The sequence below is a fragment of the Podarcis erhardii genome (assembly GCF_964252035.2).
Source record: "Podarcis erhardii genome assembly, chromosome: 5".
Classification (NCBI taxonomy): domain Eukaryota; kingdom Metazoa; phylum Chordata; class Lepidosauria; order Squamata; family Lacertidae; genus Podarcis; species Podarcis erhardii.
This window is the reverse complement of record NC_138509.1, coordinates 71,361,870-71,386,212: the sequence shown is the minus strand read 5'-3', so window position 1 is coordinate 71,386,212 and position 24,343 is coordinate 71,361,870. Positions and strand designations below refer to the sequence as shown.

At 37.8% G+C, this 24,343-nt stretch overlaps 1 protein-coding gene across 5 annotated transcripts in view; it reads left to right on the top strand.

The window, feature by feature from the left end:
• CUL3 (cullin 3) overlaps window positions 1-24,343 on the top strand; it is a 50,065-nt gene that overhangs the window by 10,030 nt on the left and 15,692 nt on the right. For 2 of the 5 annotated variants that reach the window (XM_081861532.1, XM_081861531.1), the window contains exons 1-6: window positions 1,582-1,694; window positions 12,233-12,430; window positions 18,936-19,049; window positions 20,319-20,479; window positions 22,231-22,345; window positions 23,615-23,843. In XM_081861532.1, the coding sequence (XP_081717658.1) occupies window positions 1,602-1,694; window positions 12,233-12,430; window positions 18,936-19,049; window positions 20,319-20,479; window positions 22,231-22,345; window positions 23,615-23,843 (910 nt within the window). In that variant the 5' untranslated portion in view covers window positions 1,582-1,601. Of the gene's footprint in view, window positions 1-1,581; window positions 1,695-1,817; window positions 1,950-12,232; window positions 12,431-18,935; window positions 19,050-20,318; window positions 20,480-22,230; window positions 22,346-23,614; window positions 23,844-24,343 lie in introns of those variants that run through there. The other 3 variants (XM_081861529.1, XM_081861530.1, XM_081861533.1) reach the window with 2 other exon arrangements.

The window sequence follows — 24,343 nt, the reverse complement described above, 5'->3', positions numbered from 1 at the left end:
TTAGTGGTCAGGGATGATGGAGACAGTAGTCCAAAAATAGCTGGAGACCCAAGTTTGGGAAACCCTGGACTAGAGGAAAACAGCAACGTTTCGGATGTGGTCTCATGTGATACTTTGATTCAGGAGCAGTTGTTGAACAAGGTGCCACTAAAGAACTTGTCTCCAGAGCCAGTCCGGCACTTTTGATTCAGTGGAGAGAGTAGGTGATATTTTTTCCTGATTCCTGTCTGCAGCCACCTGAATCAGCTTTAGAGAGCAGCATGTAAGGGGTGAGGGGTGGGAACTGGTGAAAATAATCTCCCCCTTTTCTTCTGTTAGTGGATGTATCTGCGGGTTCAAAACTCCATCTCGCTCAGTATGCTAGCAGCTCTTTGGGATCTCAGGTAGAGGACTTGTTAGCCTGCTATATGATCCCTTTTAACTGAAAACATCAGGGATTGAATCAGGATCCTTTTGCATGCAAAGCATGTCCTACATTGCTAAGGACATTGGTTCCTCTTCAACATGCTGAATCTGCTCTCTTGGAGTTTTGATTTTTTTAATTTCCTTACAATGCCATATAAAGTTTTCACATACACTATGAGCTAAAACATTTGAGTGATGGTGACACTTTGATCTTTATAATAGTAGTGTGTCTTCACTTCAAAATTCCTTAGAGATTTCCGCTAATACAAGCACTGAAATGCTCAGACATTTAAGAAAGTTGCCGATATACGCTAAGTTTTGGATGGAAGCTTGTGTGCTCCCTCCCTCTTTCTTATTTGCCAAGTGTTGAAGTCTCTTATTTATAGACTCCTTTTTAAAGTGTAGGAAATGTCAGGGGTTCTGAGCTTATTTGAATACATTAAGATTAAATATTGCTTTAAAAATGGTAAAATGATTAGTTTGACTGTAGGCCTATACTCACCTGGGACTAAGCACCACTGAACTTACCGGTACTTACTTCTGAGAGGTATGTGTAAAATTGCAGTGTTAAAGCAACATCTAAAATATTGATAAGGATAACATGAGTTAGATGCCAGGATACATAATTCTCATTGAAATAAACATATAGGGTTGTTTCCAACACTGCTGTTCCACTAGTGCAGCAGATTTATATTTCCACAATGGAACTTAGTTGTTCTTTTCCCTTGAGTGCCCCCATGCACCCTCAAAATTTGATCCAGAGGGCTGAAGAAGCCTCCAGAGCTGATTTTTTGGTGTACAGGAAGAGGATGTGCACAGTCCTGGATACAAGCTTATGTATATGTTCTTTCATTTTACAGTGAGGAAATTTTGAAAAAAGACAATATAAATGGTAGACACTTGCATTTCTAAGCAGTTACACCATTTACAGTGTTTTGTGGCTCACTCAGCATACCTGAATCTTCCATGTACATCACCGAAAATAATATTGTCTGCACTGAACTTGGGGGGGGGGGGTAGATGAAGAAACCTTGTGGTGAAATCTGGTTGCAAGAAATCATTGAATTTCTTTAAGAGATAGCTCAACATTCTAATGACATCACAGACTACTCTTGTGCCCCTTGGTAACCACATTAGAACATTGAGTTTGTGTGTGTGTGTGTGTGTGTGTGTGTGTGTGTGTGTGTGGTGAATAAATGAAGGCAGTTTTTGTAAAACTGTTTAAAATACTTGAAAATAATCCTTTCAAAGGATTCTTAGAAAAGCGTTATAAAGAAAACACTTCAGAGGTAACAGTGTATTATAAATCCTTCACTTGAGAAAGAAACCTGTAGTCAATGTGAGGTATTGCATATTGCCTACAAAGCAAAACAGAATTTTGCAGAAGTGTTCCATGACCTGTTCACTGGTGTGATGTGTTGCCAATTGATTCAGAGGCCTCTGAACTTCGTTTTTGTGGTAGTACAGCTTCTCCAAGTTACTTGCATGTATTTCGGCAGTGGTGGTGGTAGGATGTCCTGTACATAGCTGCTGGGCTTCTGAAGGTAATGCATGGCTATGGGAAAAATTAAACTTAAAATCCATCTTTTCCAGGGTTTGATACCCCTATTATTTGGCCAGGAATATACTGGCTTTCTATAGTGATGTTGATGAGGCTTAACCTAAGTGAATGACCATACCTTATAGTGCTTTTGAAAGTGTTGGTTAGCAGACAACCAGGGTGCATATTTCCCAACTCATTTCAGTTATAATTTTAACTAAGCACCAGCCTCGTTTTATTCAGAAATGAGATGCTTTATTGAAGCAGATGATAAAATCAATGTTGAGTACTGATAAAAGGAGAAACTTTAGACCGATTGCCTGTAATGTTACCATGTCTGTTTATATTGATCAATGCTAGTGAATTTAGAAGAGGTGAGAATGGTGAAATGTGAACTGACTTCTCATGTAAGCAGGCGGTATGTGCATGTGCTACAACAGCAAAAGTTTAGGAAAAGGAAATTTTCAGAATCTTTTTTAAAAATGCAATTCTCTCTCTCTTAAAGCACTCTTCACATTTTGGAAGTTGCTTGTTATTTTAGCAACATAAACGGTGTTATGTGTAACTTTATATACCCTAGAGTTATCAGTTTTTGTATATTGAAAGTTCAGTTTATGGGACAATAGTTACAAATTATATTTGTTTGTAAAAGTATTTGATACAAATGGAGCTACAAGCTGTTGAACTCTTAAGAAACCTAGCATCTCTTTGGTTTTTCTGCTTTATGAGAAGCAGGTAAAAAAACAATAAAAACAAACTGTTTGCATTATAGTAAAATAAATTATTATTTATTAGGAAAATTATTATGACTCCCATTATTAAGCAGCCATAAGGCATTAATTTTTATAAAAAGGACTGAGAAAAAGAGGAGAAATGGAACAAAACTCAGTAAATACTTTGAAATTTAGCTAGTCTCAAGTTGTTGCTATCACTTTCTGTTCTTCATAGTTGTCTTCCTATTTATCATGGACTTCTAAAGACTGAAGGTTATCCCAGATTGAAACAAGCTTTTATCCTTTCACATGTCAGTTTATTTCTTGATTTAGTGTATATCCAAACATAGACCATTTTCTTCAACATGCTGCGGAAGATGGTGGAATCTGAAGTAGGTGAGAAGCAAGAGAAGTCAGAGGCTGTGTTGTGCAAAAGACCTTGCCACCATGTTACATGAGGGATATGCTTGGCAGAATCCCAGAGTGCATTCCTTGGCCAAATACTTGAAGATGTTCTGTGCTTTGCAACATTTGAAAGTACCTTTCCCTAAATCTGCAGCCTGTTTTGTAAGCCAGTCAAATGCAGAAGCAGTGCTATCATTTACATTTCTACCTTTGAATCTTGGATCTGACAGTTTTGCAACAACATGAACTTGATGGCAACAAAATTATGTTGCTCTGTACTTTCTCCCACTCCTTTGAGACATAATAAAGAGGACAGAAACAGATCCACCAGCTATGCCAACAAGAGGAAAGCACAATCAAATAATGCATTGACTCCTTTCTTCCCTTGTGACAATGGCATTGCCCTTCCAGAATTGGAATGCACCTTGCTCTTGCATTTGAAAATTATACTCTCAGTATACTACTCAGGACTTGCTTGTCCTCTAATGTACAGGAATTGTGATGATCTCATTCTTTTTGTTACACAATTTTAGAAATAATTTTGGATTAGTGAAGTATGAATGCCTCATCTAAAATATTTTGTTCATTATTCTAAAGCAATTTTTTTTACAAGCCATAAGAAATTAATTATTTTGGGAACCTACCAACTAAAGAGGATCTGATCACTTAAATATATGGTAGCTGAACTCGTTGATTTATAATAAAATAATAATTTTGTGTTATATCCATGTGCCTGCTACCCCTCATCTCTCTTCCTCTGGCGTAGTCATGCAGAGGTTATAAGAAGTATTTGTTTCTGCTTCGACTAACCATGGTTTGTTATGTCTGAATAGGGAGCTACAATCCAAGCCAGGATTGTAATCCATGATTTTAAGTCTTTCTGCGCAGATTTAACTATGATTTAAATTAGCCACAGTTCATCCCAGTACTGACCTAGACAAACTGTGGTTGGTTAGGTGAAAACAGAAGCAGTTGATTCCAGTCTCCTTTTAGTTGCTCCAGGTGAGTTAAGGGGAGAATAATGCATGCACTCATGGCTCACCCCAGCACATAGACTTCTGTTTCAGTGTATCTGAAGAAGTATGCATGCACATGAAAGCTCATACCAATAACAAACTTAGTTGGTCTCTAAGGTGCTACTGGAAGGATTTTTTTTATTTTGTTTCGACTACGGCAGACCAACACAGCTACCTACCTGTTGCCAAGCTCATTATTGTAGTATGAAACTTAGCATTGTGTCAGAACCCAAGCTATCGTGTGCATGGTTTTGATTTTTACAACAAACAGTACAACTTGTTTAGCACATTAAGATTAAAAGTACAGTGGAACCTCGGGGTGTGAACGTGATCCGTGCAGGAGGCACATTCGCAACCCGCAACGTTTGCAACCCGCAGCGCCACGTCTGCGCATGCGTGGGTCTCAATCCGGCGCTTCTGCGCATGCGCAAAGCACCAAAACCCAGAAGTAACCCGTTCCAGTACTTCTGGGTTCAGTGCAGTGCACAACCCGAAATCGTGTAACCTGAAGCGTCTGTAACCCGAGGTACCACTCTATTTACTTTCTTCACTTAGGTAAGATATCTATCTGTCCTATCTATCTATCTGTCTGTCTATCTGTAGCATAGTGTTTGTACCTTGCTTGAGCTAGAAGTGGTATTTTCTTTTTTACATATAAGCAGAAATAATAAAATAATATAATAAAAATACAGAAAGTGTAGACTTAGTTATGATATACAGGTGTTGATGTCAAATTCATCACCAGCTCCACTTGTAAGTGGAGTAAGCCTCTGCATCTTTTTTTCATCCTTCCCAATTCATCCAGCACAGCATTAGTAGCCAGGAAATTTGTAACTGGAAATCATTTCATACCTGCTGAAATAGTACTTCAGGGCAGTCTTGCTACTTTCTTTGGACTTCAAAACATTTGTTTTGTAAAAGGAATGGTGGTTCCTGGAAAAACAATGTCATGAAAGCTTTTCCTATCTGCATGTTTTAACAGTGAGTAGCTTATTGCTATGCAGTTTTGGTCCTCCCAAGCACCCGTCCTCCCTTTCTGCTATATCATATTGTCTGATTCAAAACAGCTGTATACAAATGGGAATTGGTAAGTTAAACATTTGACCGGTCAAAATGGTCTTTGAGTTGACTAGTTAAATATTGACCCAAGCCATTTCCTTGGCATATATTTTTGGATAGACATGTTTGCTGCTGCTGAATTCTGAAGTAGTTTCTATTTGGCTCTGATCATTATACAAAACTAGAATGGAAACGGGTTCAAATTAATTGATGGAAATGCAACAGGTAATGTGTCCAGTATGAGATAGAGCAGGCAATCTTTCGCTAGATGGAATTTCCTTCAAATTGGGGTTGCATCATTCTGCTCTAAAATGCTTTTAAGTGGATGGGAAAAAGTGTAGTATAGAGTTTCTGCCAAATTTTTAAGTTCAAATTCAGTGTACTGTAGGGAATGCTTTTTGATTATAACTTTCCTGTCTGTTAAGGTCAGCAAGTAAAATTCTGTTGGGCCTCATATCCTCCAGAAGTTGAACTGTGGATGGATAGGATAGGGCCTCTTCTGTTTTTTTTTTTTTTTTTTAAATAATTTTTTATTAATTTTCCAATTTTTAACACTAAACAACAACAACACATAAACATCAACAAATACGAACACACACAAAAAATATCATTTCTTAACCTCATTTTCATACGCCTCGTTTCTCGGACTTCCCCATACCTCACCCTTTTTGCATCCTTATTTTACAGTTTTTCAACAACCCTTTTTGCCAATTAAATTTAAACTCATTGTCATTCTCAATTTCACCTTAAATCATCAAACAGTTTTAGCTGCAATTCTGCATCTTCCTTCCCCTTGACATTTTATCACTCCTCTATTTTACAACAGTTCTTAAGATATAGTTTAAACTTTTTCCAATCTTCCTCCACTGTCTCTTTCTCTTGGTCGCGGATTCTGCCGGTCATTTCTGCCAGTCCCATAAAGTCAATCACTTTCGTCTGCCATTCTTCCAGTGTGGGTAATTCTTGTGTCTTCCAATACTTTGCTAGAAGAATCCTTGCTGCTGTAGTGGCGTACATAAAGAAAATCTTATCCCTCTTTGAAACCAATTGGCCAACCATGCCCAGGAGAAATGCCTCCGGTTTCTTTTGAAAAGTACATTTAAGTACCTTCTTAATTTCATTATAAATCATTTCCCAGAAGGCCTTAATCCTTGGGCAGGTCCACCAAAGGTGAAAGAAGGTACCTTCGGCTTCATTACATTTCCAACATTTATTATTGGGCAAATGGTAAATCTTCGCGAGCTTGACTGGGGTCATGTACCACCTGTAAATCATTTTCATAATATTTTCTTTTAAGGCATTACATGCCGTAAATTTAGTACCGGTGGTCCATAACTGTTCCCAGTCCGCAAGCATAATGTCATGACCTATGTCCTGTGCCCATTTAATCATAGCTGACTTAACAGTTTCATCTATTGTATTCCACTTCAGCAATAGGTTATACATTCTTGATAAATTCTTAGTATTGGGTTCTAACAATTCTGTCTCTAGTTTCGATTTCTCCACCTGGAAACCAATTTTCCTGTCTTGTTTAAAAGTCTCCATTATTTGATAATAATGGAGCCAATCTCGTACTTTAGACTTTATTTTCTCATAGCTCTGTAGTTTAAATTTACCACTTTCTTGTTCTAAAATTTCAAAATATTTTGGCCATTTAGGTTCCATGTTAAGTTTCTTCACCTCCTTAGCTTCCATAGGTGATAGCCACCTAGGAGTTTTATTTTCCAGCAAATCCTTATATCGAATCCAAACGTTATATAATGCTTTTCTGACAATATGGTTTTTAAAACCCTTATGAACTTTAACCTTGTCATACCATATATATGCATGCCAACCAAACCTATTGTCAAATCCTTCCAAATCCAACGTGTCTGCATTCTCAAGAAGTAGCCAGTCTTTCAGCCAGCAGAAAGCTGCCGATTCATAGTACAGTCTTAAGTCCGGCAGGGCAAACCCCCCTCTTTCTTTTGCATCAGTAAGTATCTTAAATTTTATTCTGGGCTTTTTGCCCTGCCAGACAAATTTAGATATATCTTTCTGCCACTTCTTGAAGCAATCTAGTTTATCCACAATTTGTAGTGTCTGAAACAAAAATAACATTCTAGGCAATACATTCATTTTGATCACTGCAATTCGGCCTAACAAGGAAAGCTTCAAGTTCGACCATATTTCTAGATCTTTCTTTACCTCTGTCCAACATTTGTCATAGTTGTCTTTAAATAAATTCACGTTTTTGGATGTCATATTAATCCCCAAATATTTTACTTTCTTTGCCACCGTTAATCCAGTTTCATTTTGAAAACTCTCTCTTTCAGCATTTGTTAAATTTTTTTCCAAAACCTTAGTTTTTTGTTTATTCAACTTAAATCCTGCCACCTGACCAAAGACTTGAATTAACTCTAAAACTCTCTTTGTACTAGTGTCCGGCTCTTGCAAAGTCAATACTAAGTCATCTGCGAATGCCTTCAGTTTGTACTGTCTGGCTCCGACCTGAACTCCTTTTACCAGCTGGTCCCCCCTAATCATATTCAACAAAACCTCCAGGACAGATATAAAAAGTAATGGGGATATTGGGCACCCTTGCCGTGTCCCTTTTTCTATGGAAAGTTCATCAGTTACCACATTATTTACAATTAACTTTGCCTTTTGTTCAGAATATATTGCACCTATACCATTTTCGAACTTTTGGCCTACCCCCATCCCGTGGAGATTCTTTTTCATAAAGTTCCAAGAAATATTGTCAAAGGCTTTCTCCGCGTCCACAAAAATCAACACCGCTTTTGTATTAATATTTACAGTTAACAGCTCCATAATGTCAATTATATTCCTTACGTTCTCTGATAAATGTCTTCCTGGGAGAAAGCCTGCCTGATCTTTATGAATCTCCTCCACTAACACTCTCTTCAGTCTTTTTGCCAAAATATCAGCAAATATTTTGTAATCCACATTTAGTAATGATATAGGGCGGTAGTTCTTAATCTGATTTTTTTCAGTTTCAGTCTTTGGTATTAATGTGATAAAAGCTTCTTTCCACGATTCAGGTGCCTTTTCCCCCACTAGTATTTCGTTACAAACCTCCTTAAGCGGCTGTATTAACCAGTCCTTCAATGTTTTATAGTATCTGGAGGTTAGTCCATCTGGCCCTGGAGATTTCCCTAATTGCATATTTTGAATGGCACCCTCTATTTCTTTATCTGTTATATTTTCTCATTTAAAATCAACATACTTTGCTGCGAAATTTTTTGTAATCCATATTTCTTAAGAAAGTCCTCTATATCTCCTTCATTTTCAGGCCCTTGTGCATATAACCTTCTGAAATAACTCTGAAAATAATTGCTAATCTCGTTTGGTTTAAAAATGTTTTTTCCATCCACCTCCAAGCTTGTGACTGTGTTCAGTTTCTGTCTTTTCTTCAGTTGCCATGCTAAAAGTTTCCCACATTTGTCCGCTGATTCAAATGTCCTCTGTCTCATTTGCTTGATTTTCCATTCTATCTCCTGGTTCATCAATTCCATATACTGCATCTGATAAAACTTGATTTCTCTCAAAATTTCATGAGACTTTGGTTTAGACCTCAGTTTCTTTTCTCCTTCTTTTATTTTTTCCAAAATCTTGTCCTTCTTCTCATTTTGTTTCCTTCTCTTTAAAGAATTCTGTTGTATAAAGAAACCTCGCATCACAGCCTTGCTTGCGTCCCAAATCACTCTTTTCTCCACCTCTGTCCTCAGATTTATCTCAAAATAGTCCTTCAAAGTTTTTTGGGCCTTTTTATAAATCTCAGCATCTCTGAATAGGGTGTCATTCATTCTCCATCTGAAGGAGCCAGCTGTTGTCAGTTTCATTTCCATCTTCACTGCGTTATGGTCGGAGCGTGTTTTTGGGCAGATTTCCACTTTTTTTATCCTTGGAGCCATTCCACTAGTAATCCAAATTTGATCTATTCTTGTCCATGTCATCTGTGCCTCTGAAAAGAATGTTCCCTCTCTTTCAAGAGGGTTTCTTGTTCTCCAGATGTCAATCAAGTCCATATTTTCAGTCATTTCAAAAAAAGGTCTTAGGTAGTCTCCCCTCTTTAGAGACCACCTGTCTTTGTGCTTTGTCCATGTTAGTAGAAACGACGCCGTTCATATCTCCCAACAAAATCACCTTGTAATCCAGATAGTCCATTAATGTCTCATGCAATTTCTTATAAAATTCTGCCTTCCCTTCGTTTGGTGCATAAATGCCAACTATCAAAAAATTTTCTCCTTGGATTTGTATCTCAATTGCCAAAATCCTTCCATGATCATCCTTAAAGATCAATTTTGGGGTCAACTTCTCCTTTACGTAGATCACCACTCCTCTTTTTTTAACTTTGTCCGACGAAATAAATTCCTGTCCTAATCTTTTATTTATAAGCAATCTTCTATGTGCCCTTGTAACATGGGTTTCTTGTAAGCATATCAAATCCAATTGTTCTCTTTTCAAAATATGAAAAACCTCACGCCTTTTTCTGGGAAGGTTCAGTCCATTGCAGTTCCAAGTTAGAAATTGCAGAGACATTGTTAGGATAGGGCCTCTTCTGTAGTGGTATTGCAGTTCTGGAGCCAATTCCCTACAGAGACCAGCTTCGATCCTTCATTGTGTACTTTTAGCCAATCAGTGAAAATAGTTTTATTCTGACACATTTGGAATCTAGTATGATGTGCTTCTTTAGCTATTCATAGAATCCTAGAACTGTAGAGTTGGAAGGGACTCTGTGGGTCATCTAGTTGAACCCCCTGCTATGCAGAAATCTCAGCTAATCAATAGCAGATGGCCATCCAACCTCTGCTTAAACTCCTCCAATGAAAGAGAGTCCAACACGTCAATTCCGCTGTCAAACTGCTCTTATCATGAGAAAGTTCTTCTTCTTGTTTAGTCAGAATCTCATTTCTTGTAACTGGAGCCATTGGTTTGCATCCTACCCTCTGGAGCAGGAGAGAACAAGCTTGCTCCATCTTCCATGTGATAGCCCTTTAGAAATTTGATGGCTATTATATCTCTGCTGTTTTGTCAAGATACATTGGTTGCATAAAAGTATTATTCATTTCACTGTACAATTTTGATTTTGTTAGCTTTTATCTTGACTTCCTTGAATTGGAGATTCTGAACTAATAATTTAAAAAGTGAAGGGACTCAATCTGTTCAGGAGTGATGCAGTGGCCCAGTTCAGATGATGGTCTTACTGCTTTATAAGGTGAGATACGAACAAGCCTCTTGCTGGTTCAAACAGTCCATTTGTTCTTCCCTTTTCAGTACACCTGAATGCAGTGCAGAAGTTTCTATAGTTTTCTGTTTTGCATAAACTGAGCACCATGGTTTTCAGTTTTAGGACAAGCCAGAATACTAAAACATGATCAAATCCTATCTTAATGCATTGCCTTTTGAGTTTTGATTTTTTGGGGGAGCTACTATGTAGTTCTCAGTTTGCACATAACTGCTCCATTCTTTCACCGGTTTTGCACATGGAAGAGCAGCAAGGATATGAGTAGGTGTATGAATACCTTGCATGTTATGGCTTATTAAAGCCAGGGTTTGATTGTGTGTACTGGGTTCATTGGGTCAAGTTAGACTTTTAGCTTCTTCTGAAACTGAAAATGATAGCTTCCTATTTGTATGAAATTGCAATTTGTGATTAACTAGGGACTTCTTGGTTAAGTTGCTGCTTGGACAGAAAGCTTGATTATATATTGGCTTAGTAAGATGAGAGATGGTTCTCCAAGATATCTAGCTAAACTTTAAAAGTTTTTTATTACAACCTTCATTGTGCATGTTTCAACTTTGCAGTCCTAACACATAATTGAGGACAGCATTAGTATTGCAAATATGATTTAGAATCATATTGGAGATTGAACTATTATTATGCTACTCAATAGTATAGTAATGAGACAGCCATTTCAATATGGTTTTGAAGAGCAATGTTATTAGAATTGTGTATTATTTAAATTAATTGGAAATATGCCTAAAACAGCAGTGAAGGATTTCTTTAAAGCATCAAGCTATATCTGAAAGTCATTGTAGGTGGTTATGCTTATTATTAACATATTTATGTATTACTGGAGTATGAATGATGACTGTTAACTGTGGTGGCTGAGGATTTTTGCCTTAAACTGTGGTTTATCATTAAACAATTGGATTTCATACATAAATAAAAAGCCCTCCTGTTAATTTCACTCACTAACACATTTGTAAAGGATTACATTAATGATTTGTCCGGGTTATACCTTTATTTGCAAGGTATAACAATGTTTACTACTAATCTTGCATGTGTAAATTATCTAATATGTCTTGCTTTTCTTTCTTTGTTACCCTACTTTTCAGCCAAGGTTGTTTCCCAGATAAATAGAGTAGTTGATAATGTGAAAGTATAAAAACATTTAGCTTCCCTTTAAGTGTATTTGAGACATTTATATTGCCATAAGCATTTTTCAGTAAGCAAAAAACAAATGATTCAGCAGTGACTCAGATCAGTAGCTTTTGTTACACATTGGACTAGTAATGCACTAACAGTAAGCTGAACACCTGATAGTACCAGCAGTGCAAGGCTCACTGGTAATATGCATGATAGCGTGGGTAAGGGAAAATTGCAGTGATACTTAAATATATTTCCCGCGAGATTCTATTGTCTAGTGAAACTGAGATGGTTACTTTTGCATCATAATTACTCAGTGATTGATAGTTTGTAGCTGAATGTGTGAACTGATTCCTCTGGAAAAGGTTGTATTTGAAGTGAGATAAAAGTTCTGTGTCTGTGATAGCTTACTTATGTTTGCAAGACAACAGCAGCCATCAAGTAGTAATAAAACATGTGTGAATCAGTGGTGTGTGTTGCAAAGAAGAATGTCTGATATCTTACAGAGTTTTGTGCAGTGTGAAGATCTGTTAATACAAACTGCTGGAAAATTAGTCATGTATCTGGTATCGGGCTTGACTCACCTGTCAGCTTGGAACAGAGCTTCTGATAATCACATATATTTGGGGTTATGAATGTGCAACAGTTTTGAAAGGGAAATAATTTTGAAACTTCCTAATCAGAGTAGTTTCTGAATTAGTATTTTTCTTTGCCTTTGCAGATGACTATGGATGAAAAATATGTGAACAGCATTTGGGATCTTCTGAAAAACGCAATTCAAGAGATTCAGCGTAAGAACAACAGTGGTCTCAGCTTTGAGGAACTCTATAGGAATGCATATACTATGGTATTACATAAACATGGCGAGAAACTATACACTGGACTACGAGAAGTGGTTACTGAGCATCTCATAAACAAGGTATCTACGTGCAATCGACACCATATGCAAATTGGAAGCAAATGGCTAAGGTTATAGAAGAAACTCATTTCTACTTAAGGCATATGGCTGTCCTTAGAGAATCGTACACAATGTTCTGGTTACATTATGATTGTTTTCCATATGTTAGCAAATGCTAGACAAAAATTATAAAATTTAGCTTCTTGCACTGGGACATTCTCTTCACATACAGTGAAACTGTTACTAGTAAAAACTATTTATAAAGCACTTTTAATGTGTAGAAAGTTTTTACAGTCTTTCTCGTGTTTACATTCACAGCTATATTATTCTTAAAGTAAGCCATATTAATTTTACTGGTGAGACTGAGACTAAAAATTATTATTTGCCAGAAAACAGAAGCTTCTAATTTCTTTTCTTGTGCATGTAGGAAGAAGCATGGGAATCAGAACAGAGGCCACTTGTGTTTATAATGTCAAATCAGTTTGGTGTTTCATCTGAATGAAATCACGTTTCATTTAAACCCAGAAAAATGTAGTTTCCGCACAAACCAGGATTCCAAGTTTGGATTTGATCCTAGTTTGTGGGCAAACTATGGTTTGCCAAATTTGTATAAAATGATGAATGATTGTTTACTGCAAACCAGAAATGAAAGCTTCTAATTTTGTTCCTCACATGGAACAAGGGAGGATGAAATGCTTGAGCCCCAGACTTGCAACACCAAACCTGGTTTGGCATATTGTTTGAATGGAACTATTGCCGTGGCTTGTTTTCATGAAGGTGAGCAGTGTGAGCTGGCGGCTAGGCACTCCCCTTTCACTTCTCATGCATATGCAAATAGTGTAAAGGTTGCCACAACTTTCAACATATTTTTTTTGTAATGTCTGAATACAAGAAACAGTGATTCATTCAAAACACAATTAGTGCAACAGCTCAGGCTCTGAAACCTTGTTTAGTGTTTACAATTGAACTGGATGATTGGCTTGCTCAAGACCACATACTTCATCATTCCTGGCTAGCAGGACCAGTGGTCAGAGATGATTGGGGTTGTAGTCCAACAAACAGCTGGGGACCCATGTTTGAGAAACCCTAGTTTAGTGAAACCTTTCATCTTTCACAGATGTTTGCTCATGGTTGGTGATGGAATAAAGCAGAGAACTCTTACCCTTGGGGACCCAGGGCACATTTGGAATCAAAAAATGACTTCCACTTCTAAAAGAGCAAAATAGAGACAGAACCACAAAATGCTGTAGGCACCCTCACCCCCCCAAAAAAAAATCTGTGAGGTTCAAGGCACCTACCACAGCAACTGCCATGCTTGTTCACAGATAGAAAACTTTTTACACTGTTCTGAACAGGTGGCAAAGTCGGTGTCTAATTGTGGCATGTAATTAAATGTGAACATGTTAAAGGGGACATGTTGAATGTTGGAGGGGCTGAGCCAGTGCAACCTGTTTCATGCATTATGGATTTTTAAGGGGATATTTATGAGACCTACTGTGGGCGCCATGTGAGGTACTGGCTGTCATACTAGTGTCCATGTTGGTGCCCTTGACATAAAGACTGTGTCACAGAAGCAGCTGTGGTGGAAAAAAAGTGGTTGTCTGCTATTGGGTCTGGAAAGTGTCATCTACTAAAGTTGATTTTGGTGGTCAGTAGCCTAGTGAATTAGAGCTGTCTTTGCCTGTGGTGGTGACTGTGCCACCTGTTGATATTGACTCAGCTTTGGGACTGCTGCAACTAGTGTGAATGTAGCATTTTGGGTAATGGGAGTTTCAAGGCCTATTGCTGCAGAGGTATGGTTGGCTCAGCTCCATGTCTGGATCGCATTCTACTGTGACAGTAGTGATAGGAAGCAATCACGAGGAATGGATTGCTGACACAGCTACTTCCTATGTTAACATTGCAGCCATCTGGAAGTGACAGGCACACTTGTGATAGTCTTTTGTCATCAGTCTCGTCTTGTTTGAATCTGTTTCATTTAGTCCAGGAGTCAGCAAACTTTTTCAGCAGGGGGCCGGTCCACTGTCCCTCAGACCTTGTGCGGGGCCAGACTATATTTTGGGGGGGGAAATGAATGAATTGCTGTGCCCCAGAGATGCATTTTAAATAACCCAGAGATGCATTTTAAATAAAAGCACACATTCTACTCATGTAAAAACATGCTGATTCCTGGACGGTCCGCGGGGCGGATTTAGAAGGCGATTGGGCTGGATCCGGCCCCCGGGCCTTAGTTTGCCTACCCATTATTTAGTCTTTCCCGAAAATGACAAAATATATGTGAGAATACAAGGACAGATTTTGCACCTGTATATAAAATGCACTCAACCTCAGGTATGAATGGTTTATATGTGTTTAGGTTGCTGACATTGTCAGAAAAAAAGATAGAAGCAGGAACACCAGACAATTCAGAAGCATACTTGGCCATCTTTTAGAAGCATTTCAAAACCTTTATTGTTTAGGCCTAGTTTCAGAGATCAGGGCTAAACTGACAGGATTGGAGAGGTTTTTTAAAATACAGTGTTTTCTAGTTCTTAATTAATGAAACAATACAAAAAAATAGGAGGGGGAAGGTTGTTGGAAAAAAATTAACTTCAGGATCCTCTGTTAGAAAAAAACACTGCTGCAGCTTTGGGATTTGGGGAGGCATTGTGTGTATTCGTAATGCTGTCTTGGGCACTACAACACAAACCACCTGATGAAGCCTTATGCATTTAATATTTGCTGCTTATATTGGGACAGGTGTGCTGAGCACAGCATATCCCTTTAGCTCCACTCATGTATACTTGTAAGTAATTGATATACACATCACCCATGGAAAATCATAACTACATTGGTATAAAACCTTTAGGAACAATACTTTTAAAATGTTCCAAATGTGCTAACAATATCCTGTAAAGCAAGAGTTCAGTTAAGGTTCAGTTCAGGATAATAGTCTGGGAAGATTAGTAAACTGCTACTTGCTAATCACTGTATACAATTTTAAATGCATGCATTCATGTTTGGAATACAAAGTTGTTACTGTTTGGAGTGGGATTTCTTTTTATTTTTTACTGTGGCGCATATAGGAAGTATTCCTTTCAATTTGTTCTAATTTGTTTGCTGAATCTTCACTTAGACACTGGTACTTTAAACAAAAATTATATAACCTAGTAAGACAGTGAGCAATTATTGTTAAAAATCTATTCATGATTGTACTTGCTGGTTGTCATTATCTGCAAGCAGTGAACGCAAAACTTAAATGAGCAAATGAAAGCATGCAATTTTTGCATGAAGTATGAAATACTAAAACACATATTGTGATTCTTCAGCAGCCCAATTATATGTAGATAGAAGATCTTCTAACATGACTAGCATCTAGTATATGCTAAAAATAGGAGTCATTTTTTCTATAATTTGCTGTATAATCTATAGTTGTCTTAAGCACTTGACTTTCATGAAGCTTCTTTGCCTTGGAAAGAGGAGCTGCATAGGTGATAAATGTGAAGTAACTTTAGTGGGCAGATAACCACTACATACTCCATACCTATTCTTCCTCAAAGAAACAGGTTGCAATCAGTGTTAGAAACTGAGCTATACAAGCTAGAGGCCAAAGGTTACAGTTGGCAAAACAAAATGACGAGTTGCCGTTTTGGGGCAAGACAGCTCTAAAGTCTTTTTCCCCAAATGATTTACTGACTGTGATTGATTATCAGTTAAACATCTGGGTAGTTCAGATGATAATCTTGAGCTAGATTAAAAACTTTGAGAATTTAAGGAAGAAAAGCCACTTTATCCAGGGATCGTCCACATATATATTGGCCTATTCCTACTGCTTTTTCTTAATGGTGACACACACAATTCATAACATAAATATATTCTTCACAACTTTGAGCAGGGCAGTAGGGTGGGGTAAGTGAAGACAAGCTGCAACAGTTACCTATAACATTGCTCACTGTTCCTGCTCAGGCTGCACAGAAAAAGCATTTTGGTTCCTGAAATCCATTGTGATAAAATATAACTGATAGAATTCTACAGGATGTGGTATTAGTGTGTGAAAACAATCAAGATCCAATGATCCCCAGACATGCACCTCCAGATAGTGATGTCAGGTGCCATCCTGGCACCCAGGGATCTTCACTTGGTTGCAAGTGGCCGACAATCAGGTGCAAAATGTGCCAGGTAACAGGCTAATGTCGAACACTGGTTGCAATATATGTACAGGGAGTGATGCAGATCAAATGCACTGTCAGTAACAACTACACCAAGTCTCTATGTGCTATGCAGGAGAACCTAGACTTTACAGATGAAAAGAGAATGAAACATAAGGCATCTTCCCTATGACTGACTGACAGACTTCATTTTTTTTCTCCCAAAGAGTGCTTTTGTGACTTGGGAGCAGAGTAGTACTACAAGATATCCAGAACTGTTTGTTCAAGTGAATGTTACAAGAAAAACTTGAACACCTCCTTCTCAAGGACCCGATGTTCATCACAGAGACTATAGCTGTTTGTATAGCAGGAAACAGAGCCAAGACTTCCTCTGGGATATTGCTATGTGACTTCACTAAATAATAAACCTTTTTGTGGAATAGCGATGTCAAATGCTGCTATTCTTAAAACACAAGTAAATAGTCCTGAAATCTAGATGTTTATTTTTGTGTGCCCGCTACCACATGAGAATTTTGAAGTTAAAAGGCTACAGGAGCCAATTATATCCCCCATTCCCAATATGCCTGTATATTGTATAAACATTGAACTCAACAGCTGGTTGAAATGTAGTGACTAAGAATTTTAGTTGCGAACTAGCAAATGCTACTTTTTTAAGGATAAGAATGTACAGCCTCTGACTGTTACTTGCAGCTGCTGCTAAATGACAGTCTCCTCCCCAAATTTATCCTTTCCACGGACTACTGTAGGAATCAAAACAGTTACATGCTTGTATCACAAAAAGTAAGCTGCAAAGGGGATTTAAAGAACAGCAAACAACTTTCAAATATTTTGAGATGAATACCTGTTAGCCTCAGATGGGATCCTTCTATCCAAAAAGGACCATTCTTCAACCTTGTAAATCAAGGCACAAAAGTCACTAGCCTGCAAAGTGTTTTTGCTAGTGTGTTGGTGGCTGGCTGAGGAGGGATAGAGAGCTTTGTCCCACCTCCAGCAGCCTACTACATTTCTGTCATCGTTATCATTTTATTTGTAAGGCTTCCATACTTGTCTTTCATTTCTGGGACATTGTGCAACATTAAGATGAATGAAAGTATCTTTAATAGTATATTGCCTTGCTGTCTCTCCCTCACCCCTAGCTATAATGCTTTTATAAGGACACCTCACCCTCTTACTCATTCAAAGAAATCCCCCCTCCAATAAAACCCCCAAACATTTTAATTGGTTCACAGAAAGTGTTTAATTTGAGTTAGGGCTCAGTGAAAGCTTAGTCATAGAAATATGGCCCAAAAACAACAACTGTATGTTAGTGATTAGGAAAAAGAGTGGTAGTGGTAGATCAGAGCCATCAGAAATTGTGAGGCATTACAGAGGAAGACACTACATTATTTCCTCCCGTTACAGTTTTATGATAAAATTAAGAGTTATATTTTAAACAACATTGAATACTAATAATTCCAGACAGAGGTTGGGTGCCAGTACGTGGGAATGTAGGAAGCTGTCTCATACCTTCTCAGACCATCTAGCTCAGTATTGTTTACTGTGACTGGCCATAGTTCTCTAGTATTCCAGATCTGGATCTTTCCCAGCCCTACCTGGAAATAGCAATGATTGAACCTGGGATCCTTTGCATGCAAAGCATTTGCTCTACTACTTACCTGCTGAGTTAAAAATGAACAGAGGCAGGCTTCGTCAAATGCATCCAGAAGACAAGGTCACAATTGCCACAGAAAGAGGAGGGAGAAATCCAGAAGAGGCAGGCACCAAAAAATAAACAAGCAGGCTCCAAGAACCAACCAAGAAGGTTGCTACTCAAATCCATTTTCCATATGCCATTGTAGGAAAGAGCTGATGGCATGGTCAGTCAGCTCTTGATAAGTAAGCACGATTACTCTTCCTTTCGCATTTTGCACACATTACAAGACGAAGTCCCAGTAGCACAGCAATGCACATGACTAACTAGGGCTATTTCCTGTCCTTCCAGTAAGAAAAAAGTGTAAATGTTTGTGAGTAATATGACTTGCTGTGAGGATCACAAAATTAATTTGGTTATGCTTCTAGGAGCTTCAGGGCTAAATGTATCATTTATCCTATATGGTAAATCTGCCTACACTGCTAACAAAACATGATAAATTAACAAGTTTCATCTATATGTTTCATTTATATACTCATGAGTCAGACTATCTGCAGACAACACTTGTCTGTTTTTTAAATGCAAAGAGCTTCCTAATAGTGGTGCGATTTGAATTGGTAGTGTGGTTATTTGGCACATCTTTTTGCTCATTCTTGTGACAGTAGCATAGCAGTATATGTAGTAGCTTTCAATAACTTGCATTAAATAAGTTGCCTTGGTTATTTTGAAACATTCTATTTGGTTGCAGGTGCGAGAAGATGTGCTAAATTCATTAAATAACAACTTCCTCCAAACATTAAACCAAGCATGGAATGATCATCAAACAGCAATGGTGATGATTAGAGACATTCTAATGTATATGGTAGGTAATGTCTTATTTTTCTCTCTCTCTGGAGCTAGAAGTATTTAGTCGTAAGAACAAACTTGTAGATCTTCATACTGACGGAAGAATTGGACATGATAAGTTGAAATCTTTAACTGATATGAATGTGGGACATATACACACTGGAGTCCACTTTTCCTCCTCAGTAGTTTCATTGTGAATGGTTCTTTTGGGAAGCTGAGATTGGAATAGAGGTTAACAAGATGTGCTTACATAATGAAAGAGAAAGGCTCATATATCGGCCTCTATGTGGGGCACCTGCATAATGCATTGTTCTAGGTATGCGGTGGAGTATCTACACCCATGCCTCCATGTGAAATCTGTTGCTATTATCTCTCCTGAACTAGGCTAAAGACTGCTAATGAAATGTCAAGAGATCAGGATTGATTTTTGTTGTTGTTGTCATTTATCTAGTGCACTCTTTCAGATTTCCGCTTTATTCAAATAGCGTTTTGAACTGAACACAGTTTTAGATGTTTTACCCTTTACGTATCATGTCTTACTCTGTGGACCATATTGTCACAGGAAATTTTAATTTTTAAATGGAAAGAGCAGCTACTCTTTACCTTTACAAGGAATCTTGCAAAGCACAATTTAGGATTGGGTTCTTAGATATTTCCAGTGCCATATGAAAACACTCTTCTACCAAGAATGTTTGTATTACATTGTATTACATTTTTATGTCTGCTTTCATCTGAAGAGCTCTGAAGGTTTCCAAATAGTCTCTCTTCCAAGTTTTGACTAGGACCATTCCTGTTTAGGATTAGGTACCCTGAGACCATTTTATGATGCTCTCCTATTCCTTACAGTCAGTGTTCTCTATTATACATGTGTAACTCACAGGATCTATTTCTTTTTTCTTTGTATGTAGTCTGAGCTCTACTGTATTGGTCAGCTTTATCATCTTTCAAATGGCAAAGTTTTGATTGCATCGATTTATGTGTGTGTTACATGGTGATATGTGTGTGTTACATGGTGATAAACACACACATGATTTGAGAGAACCTAAATGATAGTGTGTTCCAATTTATTTATTTTGCCCTGATAATTGTAATACAGTTGTTTTCTGCAATATAAGCAATAACCATTTATAGTTATTTTGGTATCGGTTTTCAAGACAAAGTGCATTGGAGGTTGTTTTGGGGAGGGGGTGACTGAGGTATGCTCATGTAGCTGTAAGCAGTCTCTGGATAAACTGCATAAGAGTGGTATTGTATACAAGCCTTATTATTTATATTTTAATTTTAGGACCGTGTATATGTACAACAAAATAATGTGGAAAATGTCTACAACTTGGGATTAATTATCTTTCGAGATCAAGTTGTACGTTACGGGTGTATTAGGGATCATCTACGACAGACATTGTTGGACATGATTGCAAGGGAACGGAAAGGAGAAGTTGTGGACAGGTACAACTGCAAAAAATAGCTTTGATATCACTCTTGCAAGATCTTTGTTTTGTGTGCATGAGTTAATCTTGCTGCTGTTGTGCTTTTGTTTGTGTTTTTTAATTTCATTTTTAATAATAGTGGGATATATTTTACGAGGCCATCAATAAAAATTCCCTGGGTGGCTAATACTGTTAGTACACTATATTATCAAAATCAAGATGATAACTGAAACATTTTTTTAAAAAAAATACATGCCATCAATATATTCAGTATCCATTTCTTACCTTCTCTGCCACTGCAGTAGCTATTTGCCTCCCCCCGGCCCCATTCCTTACCATTTTAAAAACAATTTGAAACTTGATTCTATTTTGGCTGCAGGTTGGCTGCAGGTTCCCCATTGGCATTTTATGAATACTGTATATGGCTGTATATACCAGTTGCGCAACATTCTCCTCCTTTGGAGTGTTTAGGGAGCTTCATTCTCAACACATCTTTGCTTGTAAACAAATTGTTCTTCTGACATAGTTACAGAGTGTTACAGTGTTGGAATTCTAGTAGCTATTAACACTTCGTGAGTAATTTAAAATGTGTACACAGTATTTCAACTTGGCCAACTCCACATTGCTACGCAACCCTAAAGGCTGTATTCAAAGTAGTGCTGTGTGACCCATTCTGTTGGCACAAGGATATCTGCTTGCACAGTGGGATTTCCCTTCTGTGTACTCCCAAATCAATTCCAGGGGTTCCTTCAACACTCAGGAGTAGATATGGGATTGGAATATACTGAAGATGGGGGAAGAGTTTTGTTGTGCAGGCATAAATCCTTGTGCTAATGGAATGAGTTCATTGGATATTGCCCTTAATGCTTATCAAGATATTGATATCTACAAATTTACACAGATAAGTTAGTGTGAAGTTCCTATTCCAATTTCATAATTTAGCTATTTTCCTGTACAAAATTGCATATGGACTGGTTGCTGTGAGTATTAAATTATTATTATTTTCAGCTGAGGAGTTTCTAGAGATGGAGAAAGTTGTGAAATTAGGGAATTGGTGTGTGTGTTTTTGTGCACTTGAGAACACTGAATAAGATCAGTGACTTAAAGATGAAGTATCTAAAAATTTTCAGAAGAGCCAGTAAAGGAACTTTTATAATCTTATCTAAAATAATTGGTTCTAAACAATCTCCTTACTCAGAATAATACATAACATTTGCATACACTCTCAGTGATCCTCTTAAAGTCTGCAAAACAGGCCATTCCCTGCATATTGCAGATGGCGGTGAGGATAAGGGAAGCTATCTAATGCCACCTAGTGAATTCATGGCAGCTGGAATGATAGAATTTATGACTTCATGGTTCACGGTTCAGTCTCTTCAATAACTAATTATACCAGATCTAAATGGAGACAACGAGAAATCATTATAGCTAGGAAATCAAGTTGAGCAGCCTGTCAGTTCTGAGTAAACCTGGTGTCACTATAGTCTCCAAAGAGCCCACCAAAGGAGGGATTTCTTAAACTGCCTCTTGAAGTTCAGCAGCAATACACATTTTTGTTATCTCTGCTTGTGGTCAACTACTATAATCTCAGGGGTAAGAGTGGAGAAGTCTCTTCCTTGCTCTCTTTTAATTCTTACATCCTTTATGAGAGGGACTTGCATTGATCGCTGAGGGTGAAAATTATATGAGGATGTTTTGTTGAATGACTTTGAAAATACTACTTCTGCTAAAATATATCTAATCTCAACATCTGATTTAATATTTTGACAGAGGAGCAATCAGAAATGCTTGTCAGATGTTAATGATTCTAGGCCTTGAAGGAAGATCTGTCTATGAAGAAGATTTTGAAGCCCCATTTTTAGAGATGTCAGCAGAATTCTTTCAGGTACAAAATATGTTTCAAGTGTATGTGATGTTAACTGTTTATTGGTGTTAATCTGTTTAATGAATTCGTTTGGAATTACTTGCAAGTAATCTTTCTAATCATTCCTCCCCCCCCCCCCAATATAAGGTTTTTAATTGTAGATATTGACTGCTATTCTGCTTAAAGATTCACTGTCCCAAACATCCAGCAAAAATAAAATGTTATTTGGAAAATAGGAAAACTTAGTTGTATCCAATGCTGGTTATGCATAAGCAGAATGGACTTCCACTTACGCAGTGCAATTTTGTTTTCCTCTCCTCCTCCCTGAAGCGCTTTTTGTGCCCTCAGAATCTGCTCCGGCAGGTAGGGTGGGGGCCCTCCAGAGCATAATTTGGGCTGCAGTGGGAAAGAAGAAGGCGATGTCTCACACTCTCAATATATCGTACGGATGGTATTCTTTTCGCACATGGCATCTTTTAATCTCTGCTGCTTTTCAGTGGGAGCCCCCTTCCATGCATGCACTCAGATTCAGGGGGGGGGGGTCCTTTGGAGTGGAATCCCATAAAGTGCAGGATGCTCCAATTCCGAAGAAAGATAAGTGCGCAGATGGTGGCGGGAATGAATCCCAACCCATATCCACAAGGCTGTATTGCTGGGTTCTAAATTAACAAGTACAGTGGTGCCCCGCAAGACGAATGCCTTGCAAGACGGAAAACTCGCTAGACGAAAGAGTTTTCCGTTTTGGAGGTGCTTCGCAAAACGAATTTCCTATGGGCTTACTTCGCAAGACGAAAATGTCTTGCAAGTTCCTGCAGGTTTTTCCCCCTCCCCCCCTTTTCTAAGCCGCTTATCCGATAAGCCGCTAAAAGCCGCTAAACCGCTAATAGCGCTAAGCCGCTAAGCCGTCAATGGGCTTGCTTCGCAAGACAAAAAAAACGCTAGAAGAAGAGACTCGCGGAACGGATTCTTTTCGTCTTGCGAGGCACCACTGTATCACTAATTAGGGGGCATGTTCAAAGCTGATGTGGCATAGCAGAGTTATAAATTGGGAAATTCCTACTTCAAATCCTGCCTGTGTCATGGACATGAGGCCAAGCACCATCCTTTAATCCTCATTGCATACTGTAATATATGAATAATAATACAGAGTTGATGTATGGATTACATCAAGGTAATAGGTATGAAGTCTTATTTCAATTAAAAATGTTTATGGTGGGGGAGTGCATCTGTAGCAATTCTTTCAGAATATTATAGTATCACATGGCGTGCCTCTGCTTTGTTCCAATACAGATGGAGAGCCAGAAGTTTTTAGCAGAAAATAGTGCTTCAGTTTATATCAAGAAAGTAGAAGCTAGAATTAATGAAGAAATAGAACGTGTGATGCACTGCCTTGATAAATCAACTGAAGAGCCAATTGTAAAAGTTGTTGAGAGAGAGCTTATTTCCAAGCATATGAAGACTATAGTGGAAATGGAGAATTCTGGTCTAGTTCACATGCTAAAAAATGGAAAAACAGAAGGTAAATCCAGATTATGCTGGTTTACAGGCACTGAAGTAGTTTATAAGAATGAAGTGTACTAAATAATTCTTAATATTTATTCCTTTTTGTTAAAGTATCTATATTCCTTACAGATTTCTGTTGAAATATGAAATGATACATATATACTGAAAAAACAACTGTGTTTTCCATTCCTTCAGTAGCATTATTCTATCTAAAGCTGCCTAAAGAATAATTATTGTGACTAAGCTATAGATACTTCCTACATGTCCAAAGATTTTGTAAGAAATGCCATTTTATTTTAGAAAACTATAATGTCTGCCTCTCATCAATATTTACTAATGTAAACTTTTTGCTTTGCATAGTTCCATTAGCAGATTTGTATTAGTGTGTGCTCTATATGCTTGTGATGGTAACTAATGAGTGAGATGGGAGCTCACCTGAAATGAGTTTCAGCTCAGTTCATTCCTTGCAACAGCAATAAAATGTTATGTATCTCCAAGAAACTTTTTAATAGTTTA